Consider the following 21,885-nt stretch of genomic DNA (forward strand, 5'->3'; position numbering starts at 1 on the left):
ATCATTTTTAAAATACAAACCAAAAATACGAGGAATAATTATGTTTTCCATGTATTCTACAACATATTTATTAATCCGTATCTAATTAGCGTGACGTCATAAATCTCGCTCCGAGGCTGTTCTATTACAGACGGAATTGGTCTGATATTTAGAAATGTCAAAAGCTGATGACATTTTACTTTTGACAATTATGCCATTTCGTGTTGATTTTTGCAAGAAGAGGAAGAACTGTCACTTGTTTTATTATTTTCCTTTTCTATTTCACGAAAGTAAAAAGAGTTACCTATCTGATTCGTTCAGGCACTCAATTTAAAGAATACTTAAAGAATATCAGTTACTTTTTTGATAGAGGGATTTTATATTTGCCATGTTGGTAAAAAATAACGGTCAAAATTCAAAGTTATTCATTTTATAGACTATACCCCTAGTTTTTAGTATTATACAAACGGTCCCAATATCCCGTGGACATAGAACTAGTAGGTACTTTTGGAATCAAAGTAAGTTCATTGGACACAATTTACCTCTATACAAAAGTGCTTCGTTTGTCCGCTGGAGGGCAACAAACTTTAAAAAAATAAACACATTTTTCCAGATATTTTAAGAACTGTTATTCCGATTTGAATGAGATTTTAGGTGTCTATGTTTTGCTAAGTGCTTCAACATTTGACTTTCACAAAAATCAAGAAAAAGTACAGGAACGGTGAAAACTACCCCCACCCCTACATACATTTGAGTATGTTCTTGATATCGTCAGTGAAACGTGATAACCTGCTAACTCCATTTTTTTACGTTAATAAGTTTTTTATACCATTAGAAAGAGAAAAAATACTTTTTAAGTAGGGAAAGCAAATACATTTATTCCCATTAAAGAAAATTTGCTATTTTAACTCAATAATATCTGCTAACTCCCAGTGATCTGAAATAGCCACCGAAATACTGCTATCTCCGTAATTTCCGTTACGATCACGCTAAAGCAAACACACAGATTCTTAGTCGTATGTTTTTTAGTACAGTACGTCGATCCAGGGTCGCACTAGGCCAAAGGGGCCCGAGTGGCAATGTAAGGAGGGGCCCTGTGTTTTTTTGCGTATTTTTTCGCCTTACGTTTTGGTTAATTTTTCCCTATTATATACAGGGTGAGTCTTATATAAGTGCAAATATTTTTAGGGTAGTATATTTCGACCCAAGAAACACGATTATGAGGTTCTCTTCGCAAAATTTTTTTAAAAAAATTTGGAAATTTTTTAAATTTTTACTTTAAAAACATACTTTGTTACTTGTTTTGTTGTACTGTAAATACGGGGTGTCCGTAAAGAGTAAGGGGAAAAACGAAATTCTCTATATACTATACTATAAATAGGTTAAATAACATTACTTACTTGTACAAGAATTTCCATAATACCTAATCAGTTTTATTTTTTTCAACGTTTTTCCACGTAAATGATAATAATTTTTATAAAAATTAAAAAAATAAGGAGAAAAGTAATAAAAATTTAATAAAATCACGCACTGTTTTGCAAGCTCGGTCTACTACCGTTGTATAAAAATTAGGATAAGCATGGAAGGATTCTACCATATCTTCTAAGAATTATAAGTTTAATTTTTAAATTATTTTCATATTCATTAAGTCCAAAATGCTGCTACTTCAGTTCTTTAAAAATGCATTAAACATTTATTCGTTTTTGGACTTGTATGTTTTCCTTCTAGACCGACGATATTATAAATGTATGGTTATGAATATCATATTTTTAAAATTTAATTGATTATCTGTTTCGGTAATATTCAATTCCATTTTCAAAATTTCAAACAATAAAGGTTGCTATCTCCAGAAGTATATTTTTATTTCTTAATTCTGCAAGACGAATATCTGCTATCTCCCTATTATGTCTGAAAAAATTATGTAACACGAAATATTGAGTTTTTTTGTTCCCCAGCAAATAAAATTCTTATCTCTTTATCATATTAACGCATGAAAATACTTCCTACATATGTACATATTTCTTGTACCGTTTTTTGCTCTCCTGTAAAAATCACATTTCACCGACGATATGTTCCTTACAAAATCTTTTTTTTTCAAAGCTACTAATCTAGATGAAAATATACTAAGTAGGCTGAAGCAGACCGATTGCTGTCGCAGTTTTCTAAAGTGATCGCGTTAAATCTCTAGCACTAATCACTAGTTCTAAAAACAACATTAGATAAAATATTAGTCTAAACTTACTATCTACAGGTACGAATAATCCAGGTTTGTCCTCCACCGAAACCATCGATTTGTAGTCTAGCTTTGGTGGCGGTTCCTTTTTCTTCTTCTCTCCAATCTCGGTTGGCTGCCTGATAAAGGTTCCGACCGAAGATCGCCTGCAAAGGAAATTTAAATAAGATACGTCAGAAGTCAACTGATATCCTTCCCACCTACGACAGTGTTACGTATAATAAATAATATAAAAGTTTAAATAAAAAAATAACAGTTTGTGTGCGTGTTGGTTCTAGAACTATACACTAATGCATGGGGAATATAACGTTTCAAACAGGATTTAATATTATGCTCATAGAAAAAAAAATCAATAATATTAGTTTCCTTCGTAATATTTATCTAAAGTTAAAGTAGTTAAAAAATACGATGTACTTAAACAGCCGTTAAACGGTAGCCTCCTAAAATGCCGTTAATAGATATTGTGACGTCGTTCATATCGGCGGAAAGTAATGCCTGCCTATAAGCATTTTGCAAGAGCACCTGTGGCTCCGTGGCTGAGGCTGTCACTTCGGGAACGGTCAAAAGCGGTGAACAATGGTGGAGCGATGGTTGAAATCTCACGCCGACCAAGACTTTTTTATATTTTTTTTTGCTTATAGCGTGATCTTATTGCATTGGTTTCATTCTTTTTGGTTGGATTGGTTTAGTTATTTGGCGGGTTGGTTAGCGTGGTTATTTGGAGGGTGTTATTTCATTGGTTAGTTGGTTATTTGGTGGGGTTGGTTGGTTTTTACTAATTTATATTTGTTTTTTTATATTTTTTTTATCAGTGTCGAGGTTAGTTGCGTTGGTTAAGTTGGTTATTTGGTGGGGTGGATAGCGTTGCGTTCTTATAAAATTCCTATATTTCATAAAGCCCGTCAAGTGCGTCACATCAATGACGTCATACCTATTAACGGCATTTTAGTAAGCTACCGTTTAACGGTAGTTTAAGTACAGCCTAAAAAATATGGAATACTAGTCTTTTCCCGCCACTTCGTCCGCATAAAATTCGAATTTTATTAATATAAAGTGTAATATTTGTTACAACACCTAGTAACAATATTTGAAAGTAGGTACCTATTACATGTGTCTAACTGTAATTAATAATCTAGTTGTATAGCTAGTAGTAATATTTGAAAGTACCATATGATCGAAAAAAATTGCGTCCAGTTGGCTTGGAAATGACGATCGATGACATTTCCCATATAATCTATACTAATATATAAAATCCTTAAGTGACTGACATACTGATTAATCACGATCCTGCTCAAAGCACTCAACGTAAGAAGCTCAATTTTGGCATACAGGTTGATTCTAGGGTGCAGAGATAATAAGAAGGGATTTTTCGAAATTCCAGTTCCAAGAGGGTGAAACTACCCCTCAAATATTACAATATTTTTTATTTAAAAAACGGTCAAGTCTCCGAAAAAAACGTTTAAACACGTATATTTTATTTTGTTTTTTACATATTTTAAGATTTTTTAAAAATGTATACAGGGTGTTTCGAAAAATCTGGTCATTGATTAATCACGATCCTGCTTAAAGCGCTTGACGTAAAAAGCTGATTTTTGGAAAACAGATTGACTTAACGAAAAATATAAACGAAAATAAAATGTAAAAGTCTTTGCCCTAACCCGGATTCGAACTCTGAATCCTCGGTTCGTGGTCGGAAACTCTAAGCACTGCGCTATGGAGACATGTCCGATTTATATTCAATACTCGAATATAAAGGACTAATAAACATATAGGATCTTCTTTCAATGCGCAGTAGGGAACGCAATGTTTACCGGCAGCCAGACGGGCCACATGCTGTTCTAGAAAGCATAGTAAAAGATATATCAAAGAGCCAGACGTTTTGAAATACTTGTTTTTCCGACGTTGCTAGCTCTCGTACTAATAGAGAAAGCCAAATATTTAGCTTATAAAACAATAAACTTTTGATTTCTAACCACAATTTATCTTGACGGATGATAATCAAAAGTCAAAATGACATTCTCCGCAAATTTTGAAGTATAATTAGTGGAAAAGTCAAAAGTTTGTTAATTTTTTCTACTAATTAAAAATGACTACCACTAATTTTAGCGTTCTGAATGCTTACATTGAAATTAAAGGAACAAACTTCTACGTTAATTGAAATCACTAATTACGAGGTTCTGAATGAAGCTTAAATATATACATAATACATTGGTGATTTAGTTGCAAGAATTAAACGCTCGAATTACCACAGGACGAGGTTCACGTGCACATTTGCACGTATTTTGGCCAAATTTTAAATCCTGTTTTTCGAATAGTTTGCCATACATTAACAAATAAAAACATAAAATAACATCAAAACAGAACAAACTATTCGACAAATAAACAAAATACATCGGGAAAAAAGAGTGGGGACAACTGTACCACCTGCACACACGCACACGTACCCCACAGCGCTAACCGTGGACCCGACCGTGGCTCCAACCTGGGCGCTGACCGCGCCCACGGTCGAGCCCACCGTGGAGCCGAGCGCGCCCACCTGAGCGCCTACTTGCGCGCCCATCGCACCGACCTGCGCGCCCACAGCGCCTACGCTCGCGCCCACCGAGCTGATGATACCGGTGGGAAAGAAGCTGCTGCCAGTGGAGGAGGCGACGCTCTCGCCGGTGAGCGGGGGGCCGCTGCTGCCGGCGGAGTGCGGCCCTCCCGAACCGCCGCTGTCCTCGGATGGCGTCTTTGTGAAGAGTCCGGCGCCGAAGTCCGCCAGATGGATGGGGGAGCTTGGGGGAGACGGAGAGCAGACCAAAGAATCAGCTTGGTGGTTAGTGGCGGTATATATTTATAAAGACTAAGTAATGCTCTTTTCTTTAATACAATGATAAAATATTAATAAACTAACTAAAATATTTAAAGTAGTTGTAGACAATTGCAAATGTTCAAAATAATTTAATATAGATAGAGATAATTTCTATTTTTTCTACAATACTTCTGTACTATCTTTAATTATAAAACATAGTGCTTTAATGTATGAATAAAAGGACAAAAAAAAGGAATATTAAGAAACTCGGCGAGAGCGTCTAGATCTTTACATTCATCTCATATGTGTATGTTGGTAATTCTTGGTTTACCCTCGTATTATTTAAAATAAATGAATCATAAGCGAAAATATGATCATAATTTTGAGAACTTAATTTCAAGAAAGAGCTCTAAAACTTTGGAATAGTCTTTACAAATATACAGTTAGTAAGCAGTAAACTTTGAAACAGATGATAATTAGATTGTAATTATTCTAAATAATTAATTGAATTCAAGTATTATATTGCAAGTCTTTTTTCAAAAATTATTATTTTAAAATATTTGAATTTAATCACATAAATACAACAATTATACAGTGCATAGCCGTATTTAATAATTTAAAAAAATAACTCGAAAACTAGTATCGTTATTTAATAATGAAATAATTTTTGGTATTATGGTATGGACTCGTTATAGAATAATTAATCAGCCTAGTTATATCTAACTCCACAAATAATCTTGAAAAATGATGTTGAGCGGAACTACAGACGGACATTTGCATTACTTAAAACGTAACATTAATATATTAAGCTTGCTGACTTAAAGCTTAACATTAATAAAAGGTTTTAACTCTATAGGACTTTACAACACAATTATGATACTGAAAAAAATACACATAAGAGAATGCAAATCTCTCCCATTCTGCAGTTTGATCATGTTTTTATACTGCTCACGACAAAAACAGCATATTCCTCATTTCAGAAATTAAACTCTAAAATGTCATTAAACACTACTGACGAAGTTCCGCGCAAAAATTAATGAAAATTGACGGAAGTCGAACTTCCTCTAGCAAAACTTTGGTCATTAGTGGAGAAGCTCCTATTCAGGTGATTGGGGAATTCCTTTGGCACTTTTAAGGAGTTTCTGGCTAGGTTTAAGGAGCATATCAGTGTCTTGTCAATGGCTGTAGTATCGTGGCCAGGGAATTGCACCATGACATAAAACGATGCCGGATGGGACTATCCTATCCATCATACCAGAAACCCTCTACTGTCTGTGGTCATATCTCACGGGTAGAGGATGTGGGGTGTCTTGGCTTAACCGCCCGGATCAAGAGGAGACAACCTCACCAAAAACCGAAATTCTACAACGGCGGGAAAAATTATAGATATATATATATACCGGGCATTGGGCATCGTCGAGCGGGACATAAGAAATCCCATGTAAATTTTAATGGGGTCAATTACTGGCTTCCCTAATTATTTTAGATAATTATTCTATTTAGGTTTATTGAAGAGCACTAAAACCCACATTCAAAAGAATAACTTTAGATATTTTTGATTAGCCCGTTTACGAGTTATCGCTGATTTCTTTTTAAATATTTCTCCTTTCTTATGGCCCTGTATTTACTTATGAGCACCAGTCAAGGTAAAAGATAACTGTCAAATGAAGTTGTCATTTCAGAAATTTATCTATTTAGTGCTTTATTATTATTATTAAAAACTTATACCTACATCGAAAATATTATATTATAAATACATCTTTAAGATTTCCGATGTAGGAATGAGTTTTCAATAATAATAAAGCACTAAATAGATAAATTTCTGAAATGACAACTTCATTTGACAGTTATCTTTTACTTTGACTTGTGCTCATAAGTAAATACAGGGCCATAAGAAGGGAGAAATATTTAAAAAGAAATCAGCGATAACTCGTAAACGAGCTAATCAAAAATATCTAAAGTTATTCTTTTGAAATGTAGGTTTTAGTGCTCTTCAATAAACCTAAATAGAATTATTCTCTAAAATAATTAGGGAAGCCAATAATTGACCCCATTACAATTTACATGGGATTTCCTATGTCCCGTCCGACGATGCAACACCCGGTATATATAAATTATATATATATCAAAAGGATGCGTGGCTAGATAGAAGACTAGCCTCTACTGGTCTCAACCTTCGGGGCACCAGGGAGCACCCCATTGCATTTATCTCTTACTTCTACATGCGGGGCTCTGTAGAAGTGAACCGACTAACCCAAGCGACTCGCGGGAGCACTATGAGATCAAGAATAAAAACACCATCGGCGGATGGAAAGCCGTCCAACACAAGAGGTAAGCAGGGACGTCTCACCAGCTGTGCTGCTACTGCTGGATACGTAAAAATGGCAGGCCAAAAGATTACCCAGTCTGTACTGACCACACGTTAGTACAAAGCAGATTGCAACACAACGATCCACAAAATGTGGATCAGCTGCGATTTGTGGGGATATACATTCGAGTGAACATCTCAAGAATCGGCAGATAAGCTTAAGAATTGGCAGGGGCCGAAACGCATATTTGTAAACAACGTCCATGATCGCGATTCGGTTCTAGGCCGAACGATACCGCGTAAACAGCACATGATATCGCAAATCCGTCTGGTAAATAGCATTCGTAATCCCAAATTTTAACTGCCTTAACAACTCTTATAAACACCAGACGATATCGAAATTTATTAATGGGTTGCTCGTAATCAGCATTCAGAATCGCAAATTTTGTTTGTCAATACAAATTAAACGAGCTAAAAATAAAAAAAGAGTTTTTTCAAGCGGTCACCCCTTCCAATAACAACCAGGCATATTGCTGCTTAACTTTGGTATCGTACGAAAAAATACACGTTGACGTGCTGTTGATTCATAAAAATTTAGATTATTATAGAGGACTATAAAGTAAAACCTAAAATCGTGTCGAGAAATCAACAGAAAATAGATTCCCAGATGACACTATTTTATGTTCCTCCAACTTAATACGTATGCAAATTACTTAAAACAAAATAGAGATATAATATATTTTCCATAGAACTCAATATAATTCTAATACCTAACTTTTCTTAAAAAAAAGATGTGTCCTTAACTATAAAAAAATGTTCAAGAAGGAACTAAGTTACAATCTTCTTCGTCTTCTTGTACTAGAAAAAGTCAAATTTTACCTGCAAAGAAACTACACAAAGTGTAGTTTTTGTTCTAAATTTTCTAAGTAGCTGGTCATTCTCTAAGCATTGGGTAAAATGTCCTGGAAATTTAAAACATTCTGTAACTTTATTCATTTCGCCATTTTTTGGTTTCGATTTATAATCTGTTTTTCTTTTAAAGTTAATTTGTTTTGAGTAATTACTCTTGTTAATTTCTGTAACTTACCTCAATTTCTTCCTTTTTAACGAAACGTGTTCTAATAATTTCTTTATCTATTAACTTATATACTCGTGGTTTGGGCGCAAATTATTTTTTTTTACAAAATATTATTTAGTACTATATTCTTTGGTAGACATCTTGCACTTGCGAATTTTGAGATCTTGAATGCTGATTACGAGCAACCAATCAACAAATTTAGATATCGCGATGTCGCGATGTGCTGTTTATAAGAGGAGTTAAGGCAGTTAAAATTTGGAATCACGGATGCTATTTACTAGAAGGATTTGCGATATCGTATGCTATTTACGCGGCATCGTTCGGCCTAGAACCGAATCGCGATCCTGGACGTTGTTTACAAATATGCGGCCGGGACTGGTTGCAGTGAAAGGTGTCCTAAAGAGGCGTCCATCACGGTCTTTCTGGCGAGGAGCAATGGGAAATACACCACATAGATGCTGAGACTTGCTCAGAACTCCGATGTAAGAACAACGAGTTGGAAGGAAAGCCATGGTTAAATCTTCAGAGCTAGTAGTGTAGAGCAATTTTTACGAAAATGTACTAAGTAACTCAAAGACAATATTTTAGCCGTGAGCGTAATAAAAACACAATAAAAATGTTTTTGCTTTATGCAGGTGATTCATGCGAAGTGCGATCCTCAATAAGTACTATTGAGGTAATTAGAACAAATGATTTTAAATGTAACTGAATAATAAGAATTAAACTTATGAATATTAAATACACTACTAAAAGAGTCATACATAAATTCAATATTAAATGACCGCCTGAAAAGTCAGCAACAAATTAGGAATTCCAATTTCAAAAAACTGATTCTTTAATATTTAATTTTTGGTTGGATACTAAGATTAGATTATAATTTTCACCATTTGCTGCCAAAATTTGGGGATCATTAATTTGTGTAAAAAATCGTACTGAAATATCCAAATACAAAAAAATCTTAATATTAATTTATAATTGTTTCTAAGAAAGCAATACATTTTATAAAGCCGACCACTTAAGCGACTACATTATAAAAAGAAACTATTTAATATAAATCACTAGGTATGTGCCAAGTAAATCAACCACTTGCATAAATCACCATAAATATTAATAAGTAATTAATTATAATATTTAGTCAATAAAATATTAACAACAATAATTAAGAAAACACAATCTACATATATAAATATTAACATATAAATTACCTCGAAAACACTTTTGAGAATAGCGAGGAATGCTGGGGGTCCGCTGTTTGCGGATGACTAGGACCAATTTCATCTTCTTTCTCCATCCATGACAGTGGATAGGACAGTCTTTTTAACATCTAAAAAATAAATCGATTTAATACAATATAAAGGCAAAGTGAGTTGCTCTAGATTTCAGAAATCAGAATCAGAAACTTTCATAAACCATTTTCATAAGTCGTCAGACAATTGAGATGCGAGGGACCGGACTAAGGAGGCCATGACAATTTTGTTTATGGCACCTTTGGTTTCGCAAAAAAGTAACTTAGTTTCGTGAACATCGTAAAGTTTTATCTTTACTAATATTTGAATAAAAAGACTAAGGAGTCTAATATTATTTATACCGCGATGGGAAGTCTTGCTATTAGGTCGGTGTGGAAGTGAATGGAATAGAGATCTTATTACGTCGGAGTGAGAAAAATGCAACGGTGTGCTGTTGCATTTGTGTTTGTTGCGTTGCCACATCGTGTTTCCCTGGTCGAAAGACTCTTATTTCTAAAAGTTTTTTTTTCCAAAAGATAACTAGATAAAATCATTAGTTACTATGTTTCTGAGCATCTGAAATCCAGTTATAAGAATATCGTTATGGTGTCCATTTTTTTTATAAATATAATATTTTATTATTTTTTATAAGTCAATAATCGCGGTAATTTGAAAACTCAACTTTTTAACACATAAAACGCGGTAAGTCAAGAACTACTTTAGATATTGAAACTCTTTTCTTTATTTTGAAGTTCGGTTCTTAGACAATATGTTTAAATCAGAAATATAAAACCAGTCAATTCACTTGGAATTTACTAATTATGTTTTTTCATGCATTTTTGCTTCTATTGTCTGCTTGTCAAAAATAATTGGGATACGCCAATTTAACTTAGGGTAAAACATAGCGGAGCGATGAGGCTACAGGCACAGCGACGAGGTAAGAGACAAAATAAGCGACGCGATAGGAGACACGTACATAATAAGAAGACAAAAGTTGCGATTTATTGCTCGATTTTCCAAATTCAAACCAGTATGAACAATGTTCTCCTACAGTGAAGATGAGATTTTCGAGGCGCAAAGTCTTTGCGTCTTCACGCCTTAGATTGAGACGCAATTTAATTTTTAATTTTTAATTGAACATCTCTTAATTATTCCAATGTTTTAAATAAATATCAGGCGGCTTAACGGCCCTATAAGAGCCCTCTGCCCCCCTTTTTTGTGGTTGACTGGTCAGCAATGCTTCACGGTGGAGTCATCAACACGAGCCATATTTTTCAATGTAGTTTTTGATGAAATGCTGACAATTAACAAAGTATATTAATTTTTTGTCAAACCCTTCCGACTGCAATCCCACTAGTTCCTAGATTTTCTTATATCTTATATAACATGTTTTAAATAAAATTAGTACGGCAGTGGTAAACCGGACTTTTAGTCAGCCATACTAGCATTAAATAAATTACCTTATTTTTTCTACTTTCAGACTTTTCGGAATCTTCTTTGGAATCAAGTAAACTTGTGGAAAGCTGCGCTGCCGATGTGTCAGCATCGCTGCTGGAATCCAGGCTGAAGGAGACGCTATTGGTCTTCTTTCGCGCTGGGCTATCTGTATCGCTGCTCAGCGAATGTGTAGGTGCTATTGTGACAGGAGGCACCCAATCCTTTGATAATACTATTTCTGCATCGCTATAATGCTAAAATATGGTAAAATTGATTAATTAAAATACTTTGTTGCAACAAAAGTAAAATATGGTAAATATGTTTAACGGGTTTACTATTAAGCCAAGCCCGCACTATTGACGGGTGGAGGGAAGCTTGTCGGGTAGAGGGTAAATATACCTTGTACGCAGTAGTGGACGGAAAATTATTAAAACAATAACCAATCTAATCAAGTTCAGTTGCAAATTGTCAAATTTTTCGCAAAAAAAAATTTGCCAGAAGGCTTCTGATCTGTGACAATTCTGATATGAACTTTGTAAATATGAAAAATAAGAAGATGTGGGTGCATGAGTATAACTTGCATAGAGACCATGATGGAGAATTTTTGAGAGTTTACAAGAAAATGGCGAAATTACCCTGACAATTTTTTTAATTATGCACGTATGAGTGTAAAATCGTTTGATTTTCTACTTAATAAAGTTCAAGACAAATTAGAAAGGACGTCTACAAACTTCACAGAAGCAATTTCTGCAGAACAACGCTTGTGCATTACAATTTTTCTTCCATTTTTAGACCAAAACTATTTTATGTCTGACTGAAAAATCGAACACGAGTGATCCTCAAGTGGCTCGCTTGGCGAGTTGCTTTGTGGCTTAAGTTGGTGGGGGATTGCACTGCGGCTGGTTTGGTTAAAATCGTATGTTACGGAAACATACCTCGCGGGTTACTTGGAGGGTCGCTTGGCGCCTGGATACCCACTACCCTCCGGGTAACTTGCTTGCACTGCGGCCTCAGATTTAGGGTAAAAACATAGTGGAGCATTTCATCTCCTCGTGAAGCTGCTTAGAACTTCACATTTCTCATTTAATATCATAAAGGAAAACTTGGTAATAACTTCATTCAATTAAACTTTGTGTAATAATCATAGGCAAAGTAATAATGTAGATATAAACAAATTTGTAAATATTTGAACATGTATTGTTTCTGAAACTAAAGTAAAAAATCGAGTGAAAAGGGCCAAGTGAAAAAAGCAGCCGTGGCAACATTGCAAAGTGCATTCGTCAAATACACTTCCCAATAAATTAACGCACCACAAAAAAAATAACCAAAAGTTTAAGTTAAGTTTTTGTCAAAACCACTTATCCGATTTGGACGATTTTTTTTAAATGATAGGTTATTCTTTCCACAATGTTGCTATACTAACTGTCTTTTGATAGGAACCCTTTTTATACTAATACCGGGTGTAGCAAGTATAACGTGTTTTTTTAACAAAATTTGTTACACCCTGTAGAGTTGATCAGTTACAGTATCAAGTTAAAATTGAAATCACATTTTAGCCTTATCTTTTTTTACATTTTATTTTTTTATTTGCTCCATTATCCTCCTTATTACACGAGAAACAACATTTTATAGGATGACATGATTTAATATTGGTTTTAATTAACATTTTTTCATTTTACTCATTAAAGTAAGTAGCAGGCTATGGAAAAACACGGATTACCAGTAAATGTCAAGTAGAGATGCGAGTTTCTGTGCAAACTTGTAGACCATTAGTATCTCTGAGCTGAGTTTGAAGGGTCCGAGCTGTTACGAAACATTGTCTTAATGTTGAGAGTTTTAAAAAACGTTCGTGAATCGGAGTGGTTATTCGATTCCTGCCTTGTCCCGGCCTGCGACAATTACTCCCAGTATCTCTATACCGTTGTATAACTCGTGAAATGGTTGAGTGAGTTACATTAAATTGTTCTCCAATTCTTCGGTAGCTTCAACCTTCCTCAGACAATATTAATGCTTGAGCACATTCTTCGCGAGTAAGATTTCTTGTTTCACGTGCACGTTGCATATTTTTGATATAATAAAAGGACGAAAACGACTGACACTGACAACAAGCATCTCTATATGACATTTACTGGTAATCCGTGTTTTTTCCGTAGCCTGCTACTTACTTTAGCGAGTAAAATGGAAAAATGTTAATTAAAACCAATATTAAATCATGTCATCCTATAAAATGTTGTTTCTCCTGTAATAAGGAAGATAATGGAGTACATAAAAAAAATAAAATGTAATAAAAAGATAAGGCTAAAATGTGATTTCAATTTTAACTTGATACTGTAACTGATCAACTCTACAGGGTGTCACAAATTTTATTAAAAAAACACGTTATAATTGCTACACCCGGTATTAGTATAAAAAGGTTTCCTATCAAAATACAGTTAGTATAGCAACATTGTGGAAAGAATAACCTATCATTCAAAAAAAATTCGTCCAAATCGGATAAGTGGTTTTGACAAAAACTTAACTTAAACTTTTGGTTATTTTTTTGTGGTGCGTTAATTTATTGGGGAAGTATATTTTAATAAAAAAATATTTTCCTATAGCAAGAGATAGGGTAAAATCCCCACTGTATATGACTATCATATGCAAAAATTGCTACTTAAAAAACATACCTCTTTGACAGGAATTGGAGCAATAGGTGGTAATGGTGTTTCTCTGATATCAATTCCTGAATCATGGCAACTTTCTTTTACATCATTGTTGTCGGCTTCTTCTTCGATATCATGAACAGACGTTGAAATAGCTGGCATTTCATCGGTATCAATTGACCTGGCAATTAAAAATGATGTTTATAAGAATAATAAAATTGCAAAATATGAGAAATGCGATACAAAAGAAGGGCAAAGGAGAATTAGTATACCGGGTGGTGCATCGAGTTTTGAGATGTCCACCCGGTTTCCTTTTACTGTCTACTAAGTTCACCGTAAGGCAGAGATTTTGGTAGGCGGTTTTCTCGCATTCTGCATACGTGACCAGCTCAGCAGGATTTTGTAATCGTGACTTCAATCGTGGCTCTCGCAGCTAGCTTTTCAAGGACTGATACGTTTGAGAGATGGTGGAAACCATTTGATTCGTAAGAGCTGTCCCTGAACCATTTGATTCCTAAGCTGTCCCTGTTGCAACTTGTTTATTGTGTTCATGTGCGGGCGGTACGGTACTCAGATTTCGCTTCCATATAACATGGTGGGGATTATTATTTCTCGGTACACTGCAAGTTTCGATTTTGTGCTTAAGTTATGATTGTAGAAACCCCTGTCTTTTAATTTCCAGAATGCTCTTGAGGCGCTGCTAATCCTGTGTTGAATTTCAGAGTCAATATTGACCTTTTCCAAAATCAAACTGCCGAGGTAATTAAATTCCGCTACATATTCCAATATTCTTCTCCGATTTTTATAACACTGTTGTGATCTTCCGGGGGAGTACACTTGATTTTAGTTTTATCGATGTTCAGCTTAAGCCTCGTATGCCCAGGTATGTGTTCAACATTTCTTGTAATTGCTGTAACGTTTTTGCAACGTTACAGCAATGTTACAATATCAGTTGTCACGACAGCCTGCATTCAGCTAAACCATGGAACAGATTGAAAATCGTGATCACGCTTGTAAATCACTGGTATTAGAAATCACGGTATCAGTTGTCACGATATCCTGCGTTAGATGTAGACATGGAAGGGTATGGAAGTCGCGATCACGCCCCTATTTTATATCACTGATATTAAAAAATCACGGTTTGGCTCATACCTACCAGGATTTGCTTGATTTATATCATCAGGGGCATAGAAGGATTATTTACTGTTATGATTAAGAATGATTATTATATTGTGATTTTTGAATTTGAATAAAATTAAAAATTAAACTTACTGTCTGTCGCGCGAAGTCATCGGCCAATGGTGGTCCAACAGCGACTTTCTTCTCTCTTCTAACGTTTTGTTCTCGAACGGTTCGGAGTCGTCCAGATTTGTCGGCGTGACCAATTCCCTGTCGAACGCCTTCGGAAAAGCGTCCCCTTCCCGTTCTGTACATGAACACACAGACTCAGCATCATCAGTACCAGTCACTACGACAAGACCACTAAACTAACACAAAATCCATGCTTGTTTAATATAAAAGTCAGTTAGTTATGTGTTGATTTGGCGAATTCTTAGGAGCAGAGACTTACGATATTAGATATATACAGGGTGTCGAAAAAAATAGTGTACTAAAGTTCAGTGGGTGATTCTGCACATCAAAATAAAACAAAAATTTCAATAAAAATATGAACCGTTTTCTTTGAAAATCGGTATTCTCAAAAATAAATATTGAAAGATATAAGCTCCTCTACCCTAAGAGAAATTACCCTTTCAGAACTGTTACAGATTTTTACTCTATCGCCATTTGCTTTGGGGATAAAATATATATTCATTTTCTACCTACATATATACCCTTTCTTATTATCTGAACAAATTTAATGCAATCAATCATTTCATCTAAATATTGTAAGGCCTATATTCAGAATAAAAAAATCAATGTCAGTGTACTACCTGTTATACAAAGTGTTTCAAAAAACATGTGCCATCTCTCGTGGGAAGAATCCTCACGTAAAAATAAGATTTGTTTTTCCGATTCTGATTTCTTGCAATTGCAATTGCCGTGCTTTTAGCAATTGGAATGTAATTTGGAAGGTAAACGTTACTGTTACTATGAGGGCTACTTATTTTATTCCTAAAAAAATTGTCAACAGTTTCACCAGGGACGTGCATATGGGTTATCACTAAAATATTCTTCTAAAAACACATGTGCGCCACTGATTTTTTCCTCTTATTAGCAAAAGTGTATAGGCCATTTAATACTGATTAAAAGTCGCATATTTTGTTCAATTTGATGTCCTCGATTAGATAAACGCAATTTTATTAATCACAATTAAATAAAATTAAAATAAATAAATTATTTATTTAATGTAGTAAATTTTATTAAAATTTATCAGATGTACAGTGCTACCTACAGCAAATTCCCCCAAAAAATAATGGTATTTCAGATTATGGGATTTAAGATTTTGCCTGTGCAAACATACCGACTGGAAACGACCAGTCTAACAAAATAATTTGCAAATTAACTCTTAACAACTCAAAGAGCTATGGAACGATGTATGCTAGGGGTCTGTCTGCGAGACAAAATTCGTAATGAAAACATCAAGATGCAAACAAGAGTTACCGATTTAAATCAGGAAGTGGCTAAAATGAAATGGCAATGGGCTGGCCATGTTGCTAGACTGGATAAAGACAGATGGGCGCATAGAATAACAGTGTGGAGGTCTAGACAAACTAAAAGAAGTGTGGGACGTCCACAGAAACGTTGAGTGGAAACGGGAAGTGGCAGGTAAACGGTTGTTAAATATAGCACAAAAAAGGGAGACATGGAAAAGGATAGGAGAGACCTATATCCAGGAGTGGATGAATTCGGGGGTTGAGGAAGATTTAAGATAATGACAATGTGTTATTTTTAAAAAAGTTTTAATATCCTGTAACTTTAAAACTATGCACTTCCGCACATATGTTTCTAGCAACTTTTTTTATATTTTTTTTGATGAGCAATCAATAAGGACTTATTTTAAATTTTGGCAAGTTAATGACATTAAATTTTTTTAAATGTTATATTACTATTAGAATTGGAATAAAGCAAATTAATTAAATTGCGCTTATCTCATCGAGGCGTTCGAAATGGACAAAATATCAAGATACAATATTTAATCGGCAAAAATGCTGACACTATTTCGGTAACAAGAAAAAAAAATCAGTAGCTTACATGCTTTTTTGACAAAAATATTCCAGTAATAATCCATGTGCATATCCCTGGTGAATATGGAGACACTATTTTAGCTTTAAAATATGTCGCATTCCTAATAACTTTTACCCTCAAAATTTCATTCGAAACGCTAAGTAAAAATTATAATAAGAAAATTACAATAAATCGAAAAAATATTAAGACTTTAACATCCTGTAGCTAATAAAGCAGAATCGGACCTATCTTGATATGAAAAATAAATCTTATTTTTATGTGAAGAACTTCCCCACGAGAGATGGCACATGCTTTTTGAAACACCCTGTAATTTTCAAATAGTAGAAAATATATATGAACGCAGTATTAACTAAGTAAGTATATAATTTAGATGCTTATTAACAATAGTAGTTTAAAGTATCTAATGTTAATATGTATTTTAAATCCATGCACTATTTGCTTAATGTTAGATAGTAATAATAATGCAATACAAATGTAACAATGCAATGTATTGTGTAAATAGATAAAATGACGACAGAAAAGTAAATGTTTACAGGCTTAAAATTATTAGCTAAAATATCAGAAGTAAAAAACGCGACGTGAATAATATTTAACATACCTTATACAGGGTGACTCTTAAATAAGTGCAAATATTTTAGGGGTAGTATATTTCGACCACAGAAATATGTGTATGAGTTTTCGCGAAAAAAGAACTGAAATTTAGAATTTTTTGAAAAATTCTTTGGATTTTTTTTAATTTTTAGTTAAAAAACATAATGTCTTCATAAAATGATAACATAGATAGTAGATTAAATTTAAAAGAAAGAAAACACAGAAAAGATCCAGTGGTTCTCAAAATTTAAGGGAAAAATCATTTTTTTTTATTTTCAAAGTAAAATATCTCGGTTATTTTGGACTGAACGGTAAAGAGAAAATATGTTTCTTTTATTGAGATCTACCTGCCCTGAAAATATTTGCACTTATTTAAGACTCACCCCGTATATAAAAATTTTATGTCCTTCAATAACTGATTTATTAAACCTATTGTAAATGCTAAAATTATTATTTAATGTACTTCTCTAACTAAGTACTACTTACAACGATTATTTTTGTTCAATAGTAATTTTTTTTTCAATTTTGTCAACAAATTGGCACACCGAGACATTTGTGGGACTATAGAAACCGAAAACAGAAGACGAGAAACAGCAATGCTTCAGGATTTATTTATATTGTTTTTCAGATCTTTACTCTTGAAATATTTCATCATTATTTGCTTTTAAAGGGCGGTATAAACTAGACCCAAATTACATAAGAAAAGTTGCGTTAATATTGGTATGAGCATAAAGTAACAGTAGAGGATATTAACACTGTTACAGTGGCGTGCATATATTGTAGGCAAAAGGGCGTTGCCTGCCACAGATATAAGCATAAAACTTTTTTTTTCATATTATTACATTCTAACTCATTACCAATCCAACAAATATTAGCAATAAATAATTATATTGTCTCCAATGGGATATTAAGTCTTTAATTTTCTACGTATTCTACAGACTGCAATGACTGGAGGGACAATGTGTAATGTGTACAAAAGAGATGGAATAAGAAAGTAACGCGTGATTTAATTTCGTCGGCGCCGACCACTGTTCTGCGCAGTCAAATCTTAAAATTTCTACCCCAATTTAGAATAAAAAATAATTATATTGATTACTTAATTATATCAAATAAGCTATTCTTACTTTACTATGTTGTCAATTTTTGCCTACAGCTTTGCACTGCGCGCCACTGCATTGTTTAATAAAAATAAGTTACCGTAGAAGCGTACGAAATAAAAACAAATAGTTTTTGAAAAAAATTGACATTATACCGCAATTACTTTTGGGTTATCGACAATATGCTACATATCTACTTGTCATATCAAATATCAAAACTCTCAATGCAACTCAATGTATTCTTTTAAAATTCAATACCTACGTAAATAAATATGCGCAAAACGTTTTATTTCAAAATTTTTTAGCCAAACTACATAAATCAAGCTTTAATCTTGAAACTTTTATAATTTAAACTTTTTATAAAACCAATATTTACGGAGAGGGCCATGCTAAAATATAATCCACACCCTGTACATGCGAGGTATAGCTTACGCTCTCTCTACCATATATACAGGGTGGCGCACCTCATTCGCCTCCGTTGATTATACGAATATAATATTTAATAAATATTATTAAATACATATATATATATTTAATACATATTTAATAAATATTATTTATTAAACTATTTTAGGTAAATTAAATAAAAGTAAACTGGTATAAATTTAAATCCATAATAAAAAAGTCTATAAACAAATTTCGATTTTGAAAATAGCTATTAACTGTCACTAGAAACTTGTCATGACGACCCTCTTGGTTGCTATTGTTACGTTTTTCGTCGGTTCCGTGTGGATAGAAAGTCACAATTTATTTAAACACTATTTATTTAACACTAATTAACAAAAACAATAACGATAAAAGACTTATAGAACTATTTACAAACGATTTATAACTAAGAATTTTTTTTGAACTTTAGCGCGTCAACTGTACTGTTTATTTATAACTGCCCCCTGTAGGCCACAGCCGCCGGCTTTTATACCGACAGGTAAAGAACTCTAGAATAGTCCATAGATCGTTAGGTGCGTAGAGAAGGTTTTCGAATGTTCTCGTATGTACTAGTCCATTCCAGTGGGACTCGATTCTTCTCGAACGAATGAATCATTACGGTGTCTATTCTTTAATACGATGTTAAGGTCATCTGAGGGCGGGACATATAGTTAGGTTAGGTCGAGTCCACACGGGTCCGCAACACTATTTTATTGAAAAATTGCTCTTTATTCAAAATCTGAGCTAGATAAGTACAGGTAACCTAATATAGTTTGAAAGAGCATTTGAATCGGCTTCGATTTATTTAAAAAAATACAGGGTGTTGTATTTGAAATAACAAAGTTTTTATGTAAAATAAATATTAAACCAGCATTTTTTGATACCCCTGTATACATTAAACGAAGCAATCAAATTTTTCAGTAAAGTTTATTTCTTTGGCTTAAAAGTTAGCACAAGAATTAATTCTGAAGGGCATACATAGAGTACAGGGTGTTGACAATCTTTTTATATTACAGCAGGCATATTTAAATATCTCAAAAACCAAAGCTTGGAAACATACTTAACCCTTATAATAAATGTCTTATTTTGTGTCCAAGGATTTAAAAATGAAATAAAATACCGGGTGTTCCATAAGAAACAATATAACTTTGGTGTGGATCTTAGTTGTGACATAACCTGTACATTTCGAAATAATATTAAATTATTCACCTTGCCTTACCACATATATCCACAAATATTTTGTTTCAACATCTCTCCGTTTTCGTATAATCAACCGAGGCGAATGAGGTGCGCCACCCTGTATGTATGAAACATACACTGATTTGTTTTAACCCAACACATACAACCCAAATGTAAACAAACTGTTTATTTATTTAAAGTTTAATTTGACCACAGACTTAATATAATTACTCTATTTACTTCTAGACATGTAAATACCGACCTAAGGATGTCTCTTGCCGATATGGTATAATTTTTCAATAAGTTATGTTATTATATATTACTGATACAGAAACAAATAGACAATCAATAGATAAGGTACTCTAAATAAATAAAAACTGTAACCAAAGCATCTTTATAATTTAATGACATAACAAATTATTATAGGTACCGTATGATCGAATAAAAATGGTGTCAGCGATGGCTATTAAAGATCGCTGTCATTTTATATGTAAATTTATATGGGAAATGTCATCGATGTTCATTTCATAGCCATCGCTGACGCCGTTTTTATTCGATCATACGGTATTATAATCATATGTATATGATTTTAATTAATAAACTTTTTTCATAAATAACTATATAAAAACCTAGCATTTTTTGTTTACATCTGGTTTGTATATCTTCGGTTGTTTAGTTTTGTATAGTAAGGTTTGGGTCTATTTATATCATTTGTCTTTACTCACTAGTTTCGCATGTTGAAAAACAGGTAGTACTACAAGTATTGCGTGTAGTATTTTTCCCAACTAAATGCTTGTAATACAATATCAATTCGAGTAAATATGTAGATAGAATTGTGTATCCACGTCAAGTGTTAGTATTGTTTATGCTGCAGCGCAATCCAAAATACAAATACTCGTACACACCATAGCTTGGAAACCGTAGGACTTACCCAATTCTGGAAATGTTTCGTCTTTGACCAATAACGAGTCGTGTTCCTTTTCTCCTTTGGGATAGTAGATTTCCGCTTTGTCGTTGATGGTAGCCTCGATATGGCCGACGCGCATATGCGCTATATCATTGTATATGGCAATATTAACCACAAATTCCATTGGGGCTATCACACCGTAAGCTTCGGGACCTTTTTCAATAACCTATAAATAAATATAACACTATATCTTTGAATAAAAAGATTGAGGAAGGAGTCAATGACTCCAGAAAATGAGACCTAACCAGGATAATTATATGGTGAAATTTTGACAAAATAATTTAGTTTGACTAAGGACGCGTTAGGTTGCTAGTGGTAGGAAAAGTAATTTTTAGAAGTTGCTTTACGTAGTAATAATGTCTTTTAAATATATTTGACATAAATGTCAACTTGTCAATGAGAAATAGTAAAAAAATGGTTTTATTAAATTTAGAGGGTTCCATTTAAAAAAAATGAAACTTTGATGTGCCACGACTTTATGATCGACCCTATTGTATGTATACTTAAATTTATTACCCGCTAATAGATATTTAAAAAGTCTGTAACTTTTATATTTAACTTTTTGCGGTATCTCTTATGGTGCGTTTAGACTTGAGCACGCACGAGCTGAGCGTGCGCGCACGGCATTCGTTCGCGCTCTCGACTCCGTTCAAATTAAAAACTTATTTTTCGACGAATGAAGTGATCCATTTGTGCGCGCACAGCAGAGTTGTGTGGGCGAAAATAATGGACGACCAAGAAA

At 33.7% G+C, this 21,885-nt stretch overlaps 1 protein-coding gene across 7 annotated transcripts in view; it reads right to left on the reverse strand.

Annotated features, from left to right (window-relative positions):
• LOC115877525 (nuclear receptor coactivator 7) overlaps nt 1-21,885 on the reverse strand; it is a 311,115-nt gene that overhangs the window by 46,608 nt on the left and 242,622 nt on the right. For 6 of the 7 annotated variants that reach the window (XM_030893747.1, XM_030893750.1, XM_030893748.1 and 3 more), the window contains 6 exons: nt 21,108-21,309; nt 14,970-15,165; nt 13,722-13,878; nt 11,079-11,309; nt 9,598-9,716; nt 2,222-2,358 (listed from right to left, as the gene is read on the reverse strand). In XM_030893747.1, the coding sequence (XP_030749607.1) occupies nt 2,222-2,358; nt 9,598-9,716; nt 11,079-11,309; nt 13,722-13,878; nt 14,970-15,165; nt 21,108-21,309 (1,042 nt within the window). The remainder of the gene's footprint in view (nt 1-2,221; nt 2,359-9,597; nt 9,717-11,078; nt 11,310-13,721; nt 13,879-14,969; nt 15,166-21,107; nt 21,310-21,885) is intronic. The other variant, XM_030893745.1, reaches the window with a different exon arrangement.

Source organism: Sitophilus oryzae, unplaced genomic scaffold (assembly GCF_002938485.1).
Source record: "Sitophilus oryzae breed Bouriz unplaced genomic scaffold, Soryzae_2.0 scaffold_1494_pilon_pilon, whole genome shotgun sequence".
Taxonomy (NCBI): Eukaryota; Metazoa; Arthropoda; class Insecta; order Coleoptera; family Curculionidae; genus Sitophilus; species Sitophilus oryzae.